Source organism: Scophthalmus maximus, chromosome 15 (genome assembly GCF_022379125.1).
Source record: "Scophthalmus maximus strain ysfricsl-2021 chromosome 15, ASM2237912v1, whole genome shotgun sequence".
NCBI classification, from domain to species: domain Eukaryota; kingdom Metazoa; phylum Chordata; class Actinopteri; order Pleuronectiformes; family Scophthalmidae; genus Scophthalmus; species Scophthalmus maximus.
In genome coordinates, this window is record NC_061529.1 from 1221511 (window position 1) to 1231220 (window position 9710).

At 48.2% G+C, this 9710-nt stretch overlaps 2 protein-coding genes across 2 annotated transcripts; one reads left to right on the forward strand and one right to left on the reverse strand.

Annotated features, from left to right (window-relative positions):
- Positions 1-1479: 1479 nt before the first annotated feature.
- Positions 1480-6024, forward strand: LOC118286674 (dehydrogenase/reductase SDR family member 13-like). Its single transcript, XM_035611306.2, has 6 exons — positions 1480-1693; positions 2817-2935; positions 3042-3165; positions 4408-4580; positions 5018-5171; positions 5532-6024. Exons 1-6 carry the CDS (start codon positions 1564-1566, stop codon positions 5789-5791), a joined length of 960 nt encoding a protein of 319 aa, XP_035467199.1. The 5' UTR covers positions 1480-1563; the 3' UTR covers positions 5792-6024.
- Positions 6025-6841: 817 nt separating this feature from the next.
- Positions 6842-8319, reverse strand: hikeshi (heat shock protein nuclear import factor hikeshi). The gene has a single exon (XM_035610053.2). It carries the CDS (start codon positions 7950-7952, stop codon positions 7344-7346), a length of 609 nt encoding a protein of 202 aa, XP_035465946.1. The 5' UTR covers positions 7953-8319; the 3' UTR covers positions 6842-7343.
- Positions 8320-9710: the final 1391 nt, after the last annotated feature.

The following is a 9710-nucleotide window of genomic DNA, read 5'->3' on the forward strand; positions in this document are numbered from 1 at the left end:
TTGCCTTGCAGCTCACAGTTCAAGGGGTTTAGTTTCCCAGTAATGTCCGTTAAAAATGCAAGGTCAAGTGTCCACTCTGTGTCGTCTAGCAGCGAGACGTCTTCGCCTTTGGACTGCATGAGCTCTTTGATTTCCCCCAGTAAAACTCAACCTCGTCCTGTGCTCAGCCGCGGGGTTTCTGTGTGTAGCAGCCGGTCGCCATATTCTGCTGACATCTCCTCCAATAGCACCTTGAATATCCTGTGCTGCTTCGCTTTGGAGCGGACGCTGTTTATGATTTTCACAACGGGAGCCATGGCGGGCACATAGCGCCTGTTGGTGAATGATGCAGTGGTAATGCAGAAGTTTTGGAGAGTCTGCGTCACCTTTGCAGTGAGCGATGAAACCTGCAGCAGGAGCCCCGTCTGTAGTCACCGCCACCAGCTTTTCCAATGCTACCCTTTTCTGTACGAAGAACTCCTTCACCGCGTTATAAATGTCAAGTCCCCTCGTAGTTGTCTCTAGGGGCAGTAGTGTCAGGAGTTCTTCTTTTGTGGAGAAATCTTCAAACACCATCCAGATAAAGACCAACAGCTGCGCTGTCCTGCTGCTGTCCGCGGACTCGTCGCTCTGGGTGCTGAACCACCTGCACTTCGCCAGATCCCGGTCCCGCTGCTCGGCCAGGTTACGGGACGTAGCTGACCCTCGTCTAGTCGTCGCAGACGCCCCCAGTTGGACATCGGAGAGAGCGGAGATGAGATCGGTTGCATTTTTCTCGTCTTTAAGTACAGTGATAGCAATTATCACCATTGCTTCTTTGAAAACTTCTCCGTCTGAAGATGTGCCGCTCTGAACGAGGCTTCGGGCGCTTTTTGGGAGTTTGTTCGCCGGCCTCGTGAGACAGGACTGCTGCTGACCCAAAGCTGCCCTCAGCTCACGGGCTTCCTCTGCCCGAAGCGCTTCCCGGTGGGTGGTTAGCCTGGTAGCTTTTGTGTGTACTGGTGAAGTGTACAATACTCACCTTTGAACTAGAGTAGGTCAGAGTTCGACTTAACTTATCTAAACTTAATAATTCAAATCTATGTAAATGCAAGTGTGATTAAAAAAGGATAGCAGCAGAATAAAAGTAAATTTTAGACGCAGCTCACTGGTCTTTGGGGGCGACCTGGTGCCGAGGTCACTGTGTTGGTGACCCCTGCTATAGATCATAGAGTCGCCCTCTGCTGGTCAGTGCACAGAACACAGGCTGCACTGGACCGGTGACTACGTCACGCTTTATATCCAGTCTGTGATTTTCACCAACACATCGTCACATTTACTTTTATAATCTTTATGAACATTACAAAAACAGTCCAGGGGTTTTATTTTGAAGGCTGCCGGCAGGAAGTCGGGGTTCAGCGTGAACCCAGCGGGTGCGAGGTCAAACAGCAGCGGGGCGTTTCAGCGGAGCCGGTCGGACCGGAGGAGCTGTGCGGCACCGCAGGTGAGTGAGCCCCGCCCCCCGCAGGGGAGTGAGCCCCGCCCCCCCCGCAGGTAAAGGTGGAGACGCGGCTCCGCAGCAGATCGTCGCGGCGGAGACGAAGCATGTTCGGGGTCCTGCTGCTGCTCGGCGCCGCGGTGCTGGGAGGCTACATGCTGCTCACACAGACCGTGTTCCGGAGCGCGAGGTGCCGAGGGAACGCGGCCATGGGCGGGAAGACCGTCGTCATCACAGGTGAGGCCCGGAGAGACACTGATACAATCTGATTCTTCTGACTGCAAACTCTTTGTACAAGTCGTGACTCGGTCGATGAAACGACAGGAGACAGATTTTGTCAGTTCATCACCGAGAGATGAACTGAGATTCTTCTATATATATATGTGTGTGTGTATATATATATATATATATATATATATATATATATATATATATATATACACACACATACAGACCTCCACCAACAACAGTCTTTCGATTCAGTCAGTCACAGAATCAGTGAATGTGTCTGATCATGAATTATTCTCTGTGAAATCAGTGAACATCTTAAAAAACAATGTTCAAGAAAGAGATCTGACATTCCTGGCTCCGCCCCCTTTGTTCAGGTCCATGTTCCAACAGACAGGCAGACAGACAGACAGATAGACTGGTCCATGTTCCAGCAGACAGACAGACAGACAGACAGACAGACAGACTGGTCCATGTTCCAACAGACAGACAGACAGACAGACAGACAGACAGACAGACAGACTGGTCCATGTTCCAACAGACAGACAGACAGACTGGTCCATGTTCCAACAGACAGACAGACAGACAGACAGACAGGTCCATGTTCCAACAGACAGACAGACAGACAGACAGACTGGTCCATGTTCCAACAGACAGACAGGTCCATGTTCCAACAGACAGACAGACAGACAGACAGACAGACAGGTCCATGTTCCAACAGACAGACAGACAGACAGACAGACAGACAGGTCCATGTTCCAACAGACAGACAGACAGACAGGTCCATGTTCCAACAGACAGACAGGTCCATGTTCCAACAGACAGACAGACAGACAGACAGGTCCATGTTCCAAGAGACAGACAGACAGACAGACAGGTCCATGTTCCAACAGACAGACAGACAGACAGACAGGTCCATGTTCCAACAGACAGACAGACAGACAGACAGGTCCATGTTCCAACAGAGAGACTAAACGAATCAGTTACATTTTTTTACTCCAAATGAACAAAACTTGAACAATACTATTTTTAGTATTTAATGAACAAATTATATTTACATGAAACCGAAGAGAAAAGACGAGTATATTCCTGAGGAATGTCTCCGCTGACCGTTAGTTTTTTCCTGCCGCAGGAGGAAACACCGGCATCGGCAAAGCCACGGCGCTGCACCTGGCCAGGAAGGGAGCCCGGGTCGTCCTGGCCTGCCGCAACCGCACCAAGGCCGACGCCGCCATCGCCGACATCCAGCAGGTAGGAAGTGTTCCGCCAGAACCTGCTGGACCCAATTAAAACCTCTGGATCTCGTGGATGTTGTGGTTCTAATTCAACCTCCTGTTTATCTGACTTCCTGTTGCAGGAGACAGGAAGTAGCGACGTCGTCTACATGCACTTGGACCTAGCCAGTTTCAAGTCCATCCGCTGCTTCACAGAAACCTTCCTGAAAGCCGAGTCCCGACTGGATCTGCTCATCAACAACGCCGGTACACACACACACACACACACACACACACACACACACAGAACACACACACACACACACACACACACACACACACACGACTACATCATGTGCAACGTAACACTACGTGAACCTGCTCATCAGGCCCTGGGTGTGTTCCAGAAAGCAGGTTTAACAAACCAGGAACTCTTGAGTTGACCAACCCTGATGGAGTCTGAGTATGTTCACTCTAGGCTCCTCCGTCACGCCACTGTGCTGCGTTCACACCGGGCGGCATGCATATTTTTTCTGCGTCGCATTGCTTGCATGAGTTTGGTCGCAAGCAAACATTTGTGCTTATTTCACTCCACGTTCAATTTAGAGCCCAGTAGTCGATTAGTAATCGACTGCTAAATTAATAACCAACTATTTTCATAATCGATTAATCGGCTCAAGAAGTTCAAAATTCACTGATTTCATCTTCTCCAATGTGAACATGTTCTGGTTTCTTTGCTCTTCTGTGACAGTGAACTGAAGATCTTTGGTGTGTGAACAAAATAAAACATGTTGAGGTTTTGCGGAAACACGGTCGACATCTTTCACCATTTTATGAACCAAACAACTAATCGACTAACTGGAAATGAATTATATGAATATAGTGCAGATGGGTACGGCATATGGTTTTAATCACATTTCACATATTAAACGAAGGAAACATCAGTGGCTGTTTCAACTTGTTGTACCGGAACTCTACGGGCGATGCAAAGAATTTGCTCCATTGGAGTCGGAGATGGCCCGTCCGCTGGCCCGTCTGCTGGCCCGTCTGCTGGCCCGTCCGCTGGCCCGTCCGCTGGCCCGTCCGCTGGCCCGTCCGTCTGCTGGCCCGTCCGCTGGCCCGTCCGCTGGCCCGTCTGCTGGCCCGTCTGCTGGCCCGTCTGCTGGCCCGTCTGCTGGCCCGTCCGCTGGCCCGTCCGCTGGCCCGTCCGCTGGCCCGTCCGCTGGCCCGTCCGCTGTATTAAAATGCTGGAAATAAGCGCCGGAGGTTATTGTTCAGCTATGTGATAGATTGTAAGGACAAAACTGTGAAGTTCCACTAAGTAGTCGATCAACTGTACACGGGGTCTGTAATCTGCTTCCTTGAATCTTTTTAAATGATTTACTTTAACAGATATCTGTTAACAGTAACTATCTTTGATCATTTTATTTTACTTAATTTCCAAACTTTGTATTTATTTATTAATTTATAGAAAAAATATTATGAACATAAATATTTTTCTCGCTGCAGGTCTGGTGGCTGACGGACGGACGGAAGACGGCTTCGGCATCGAGTTCGGCGTGAACCACCTGGGTCACTTCTTGTTGACCCGCCTCCTGCTGGAGCGGCTGAAGGAGGCGGGAGGAGGACGGGTCATCACGCTGTCGTCCATGGCTCATCGCTGGGGACACATCGACTTCGAGGTACTTTAGAAGTGTTTTTGTTGTACTGTAAGTATATATATATATTCATATAATATTTAGGATTAATTATGAAATATAGTGATATAGTTATAAAGGTGTAATAAAGAATAATACATGTTTAATACAATCATAAAGGTTTAATAATACATGTTGATTAAAGGATGCTGCATGTCGAGGCGTCTCCCTGTGAAGAGTCGTGTTGCATCAGAACTGGTTCTTCCGTCTCAGATTCCTGAGGCTCAGTTGTGACAAGTTGCACAAAGAAACTCCGTCACACCTTCACAGTTCCACGTGTTCCCAGTCGGCACCTGCACGCGTCAGGTCATCACACGCCCACTGTGTCACCTGTGCTCCTGCTGATCCTCGTCACCCGGGCTGGTCAACATGCGCTGATGATGATGATGATGATGATGATGATGATGTTTGCGTGTTTCCAGGCGCTAGCGGTGGACAAACACCTCGGCACTGGCGGCTACAGCTGGCAGTTCTGGCAGGCGTACTGCAACAGCAAACTGTGCAACAACCTGTTCACCCATGAGCTCGCCAAGAGGCTGCGAGGGACCGACGTCACCTGCTACAGCGTCCACCCCGGTAAACCCCCTCTGACCGGCTGCTAGATTCCTCTGGTTCAGCCTCAAATTACTCACTTGATTTATAACGTCAGTAAAACATTTTCCTGAGGAGAACAAACATGTGAGGCTGCAGGGGGCGCTGTCGCGCTGCTCAGTAACTGACCCACGGTGTTGATCTAAATTAAAAAGTAGATTCAGAGCCACATGTTAGTTTCTATGGTTTAACACTTTATGATTGTCGCCATGTTGTTGAGTTTTATTGGTCATTTACACGACTAAACAATAGACAGGTGAGAATAAAGTGGGCGGGGTCGTGTGACACTGTTGTCAACACTCGTCAGCGTCCTACAGCTCACACTCACTGCCCCTCCCCCTGCAGGTGTCGTCCGCACCGAGCTGTCCAGATACGTCGGCCTGTGGCAGAAGTTAATCATCGAGCCCATCGCTCGACTGCTGTTCCTGGAACCTGAGGCCGGCGCTCAGACCACGCTGCACTGCGCCCTGCAGGAGGGAATCGAACATCTGAGTGGAAGTTACTTTTCCTTCTGCGCCGTACAGGAAGTGTGCGCCCGGGCCCGGGATGACGCTGTGGCCCGGAAACTGTGGGAGGTCAGCGAGAGGCTCTGTGGACTGTCATGAGGTGGACACTCTCTTGAGGTGGACTCAACATAAAGGACTTAGATAGATTAGTAAGTGTGAAGGTTCTGAGTTAAGAAATGGTTGGGTGCTCTGGTGCTAAAGTGTGATGAGTTTGTTAAAAAGTTAAAAAAGGCTCAAAGTGTGTGTGTGTGTGTGTGTGTGTGTGTGTGTGTGTGTGTGTGTGTGTGTGTGTGTGTGTGTGTGTGTGTGTGTGTGTGTGTGTGTGTGTGTGTGTGTGTGTGTGTGTGTGTGTGTGTGTGTGTGTGTGTGTGGGTGTGTGGGTGGGTGTGTGTGGGGGAGAGGGAGGGAGGGAGGGAGGGAGGGAGAGAGAGAGAGAGAGAGAGAGAGAGAGAGAGAGAGAGAGAGAGAGAGAGAGAGAGAGAGAGAGAGAGACAGAGAGAGACAGAGAGAGAGAGAGAGAGACAGTCAGTCAGTCAGTCAGTCAGTCAGTCAGTCAGTCAGTCAGTTCTCTGCTGTGCGCTGCCGCCCCCTTGTGGTTGATTCATCATCTTCCGGACATGAGGCAGATTCAGGATCAGTGTGCCGCCCCCTGTCTGACAGCTGTGATCCACCTGATCGCAGCATCCAATCAGATCCCAGCACCCGGGACGAGAGCGCCCATCGTCTCTTCTTCTTCTGTTTTATGACAATAAAATTTTTCTTTGGTTGCATTTTTTGGTCCTTTCCCTCTTGTTTGTCTCTCGTGTCCCTGAACGCAACTTCAGCTGGGAAATCCAGACTCCAGGACCGGGGGGGGGGGGGGGTGGCTCGGTCTGGTTCAGCTTTTAAAGAGACAAGACTACTTCTCATTCAGCTCAATTAATGTATTTTAAAAATCAAACTCTGATATATTAATATTGGAAAAATGAGAAGAGGTGTTTGACTTTGAGCTGCGTCAGGATGAAGAGTTCATGTTGTTTCAACTTTATTTAAATGGAAAGTACTTTCTGATGAAGCATCGTTTATTCACTGTAACTGAAGTGAATAAATCTGTTATTAAACCACAGATCAGTGATAAAACATTAATATAACGACAAACGAGTCTGCAGCTGTAATAATATTCACTTTTTAATAACTGCCGGTTCTTTATTAGAGCAGATCAATAAAACATCAGCTGATGAGACGCAGCAGTTCAGACCAGCGTCAGACGCGAGAGGACAAAAATATGAGGAAGATTTTTATTCCTTTTGGAAAATGAACACGTCGAGAATGAAGTCACATTGATTCTGAATCAATCCTCTGCACATAACTGAGCTGGTGTCGGTGGTTTGATTGATTCTCACGAGTTTCACTTTGATATTGAAATTTCAACTTTATTCACCATATATGCAAAATGTAACATCTGATTTTACTTCAACTTTATTCTCTAAATATAAACTGCAAATAAAAATCTTCCTCTTGTTTATGAGGCACTGAGGAAACTGTCCCTTTGGTCTGAGCTCCAGTGTCTCTGCTCACAAGATCATCAAGGTCTGGGTTCTGGGTCCGGTCATCAGGTTCTGGGTCCGGTCATCAGGTTCGGGGTCCGGTCATCAGGTTCGGGGTCCGGTCATCAGGTTTTCCAGTAGTTGGGGTTCTGGGCCATCCTCCTCTGGAAGTTCTCGTACCAGCGCTGGACGCAGCTGGACGGGATGAAGGTCTCCGTGGGGTTCGGCGTCATCTGCGCCTGCGTCAGCGCGAAGGAGGAGGCGAAGTTGTAGAGACTGTCCAGCATCTTCTGGGTGAACTGGCGGAACGAGTCCACCGAGGACACGGCGGCGCTGGACACCGGGATCTGCTGGGCCAGCTGGTCCAGAGCCTCCACCGACACGCCCACCTGGGCCACGGAGGGGGACGCCGAGGAGGCGGGCACGGCGCCAAAGGGGTGCGCGCCCGCCGCCCCGCCCCCCCCGGCCCTCAGCCCGGAGATCTTGAAGATGGCGCTCGGCTTGTCGTTGGTGATGAAGCCGAGCAGCTGCCACACCGGGCCGCCGCCCTCCGGGTCCGGGAAGGAGAAGTAGACGGCGCCGCCCGTGCCGGCGGGGAACGGGACGGTGCCCAGCATGAACACCACCACGTGGTTCACGCTGTCGCAGTCCGGCAGGTTGAACACGAACTTGTCGGAGGCGACCTGCGCCGCGTCCGTCTGCACCAACCTGCCGGCGACCAGACACCCGAACATCCCGGAGCAGTTAGCCGTTAGCCGTTAGCTTTAGCCTGCTAGCCGCTCCGACCTGCGTCCCGCCAGCGCGGTCTTTTATCCGGTTAGAGACGGAGGAGCGAGTCGCGCCGCCGCGGACACCGAGCGTGGAGGAGCCGTGGCGGGCTGGTGGAACCTTCCGGAACCGTCCGTCATGTCAGCTCGGCCCACTCCGGCGGCCGCTCGGCGATCGACTGAGCGGACTTTGCGGAACTTTTACCCTTACGTTTGACTGACAGGCGAACGTGTCTCCACTGTGCTGATCTTTAGCCTTTTGGTCCATTACACACACACACACACACACACACACACACACACACACACGCAGGCACACACACGCAGGCACACAGGTTAACACAACGACATCTCCAGTTTGATAACCCAAGTGTTTCGGGGTGACACGATGAATCCGACTGCATCACGTGATCCCGATATTAAAGGGATAGTTCAGTGATCTTGATTTGTGGTTGTATGGGTAACTTGTGCATAGTTAATGTTAACTTATGGAGATGGGGTCAGCAATGTCATAACGGAGTTTGGAGGGGAACAGTGCGACTCAGACTTCCACTACTTCCACTTCTCCTCCAAACTCCGTTAAATGACATCGCTGATCACCATCTCCATAAGCTAAGTATATTAACTATGCATAAGTTACTCATACAACCCGACTTCAAAATCACTGAACTATCCCTTTAAAAATAAACCAAATTTAATTTTCACTAAGTGTTGAACAACACGCACATTCCTGCCAGGTGCATCACTTAAACATAATATATTTCTGTATTATTTTTCGGTATTGTGTTATTGATGTACACCCAAGAGTCTGAAATAAAGCTAAGCTAACTTCTGTTTTGGTCTCTGCTTCTAGCGCTGGTTGTCTATTTGGTTTGGCTGATATTAAAGTTGTATGGAGGACCACAAATGTCACAAATAATGATTCATTCATTAATGTGTAAAGTATAAAAATGCATGTATATCTTTTATTCAAAAATTAATTAATTATTTTATATGTTAGCGGGCAGTCTAAGAGGGATATAAAAAGCAGGAAAATGTAAATGGTAAATGAAGTTGCCCTTTTACATGCCTGATAAAAACCTGTATTCTTGGTTCAGTTTGTGAATTAATTTACGAAAAAGTTTTGTATTCTATTATTTATGAATTCATTAATGTGTTTGTGAAACGATTTATCGACTTTCGTGCGTCCTTTTTGTAAATCCCTCATTGATTTGAATTATTTATTGATTGGATTAATTTGTTCAGTTGTATTTTTATAATTCTTCATAAACCATTAAAATATCAAATAATCAATTACTTTTTAATGTGGTCTGTGATAAATGTACTTGTGAAGACATGTAATGTAATTTGTTATTAATTAATGAAACGGTTTACTAGTTTGTGGTCCTGTGGTCATAAAGGGGTTCTGCCTGTAAGACTAACATCATGGTAAAAAGACTTGAGGGTAAAGTTCTGTTATTGGCTGTTGACTGTGTTGTCGTTCGATGATTCGTTAATCGACTCTTACCAGCCGTGGTACCCGTTAAGTTCTAGGGAGTAAGACCGGAAGTCAGACATTAACAAATTATATGTTTTCGAATTTTTTTCATGGATAAAAATGTAACCTTAAATACAAACAAATAAACACAAATATAGAAATGTTGATGAGGATTATGACATTTAAAAGAATGACAGATGTTGTAATCTTCAGTGTAATGTCTTTGATTTTATTATGATCAATTTAAT

Bases quoted from the DNA above. Each gene is read 5' to 3' on its own strand.
- LOC118286674 (XM_035611306.2), top strand. From the start codon at position 1,564: ATGTTCGGGGTCCTGCTGCTGCTCGGCGCCGCGGTGCTGGGAGGCTAC. The intron at 2,936-3,041 runs GTAGGAAGTGTT...TTCCTGTTGCAG, and splicing joins CCATCGCCGACATCCAGCAG to GAGACAGGAAGTAGCGACGT. The intron at 3,166-4,407 runs GTACACACACAC...TTCTCGCTGCAG, and splicing joins TCTGCTCATCAACAACGCCG to GTCTGGTGGCTGACGGACGG.
- hikeshi (XM_035610053.2), bottom strand. From the start codon at position 7,952: ATGTTCGGGTGTCTGGTCGCCGGCAGGTTGGTGCAGACGGACGCGGCG.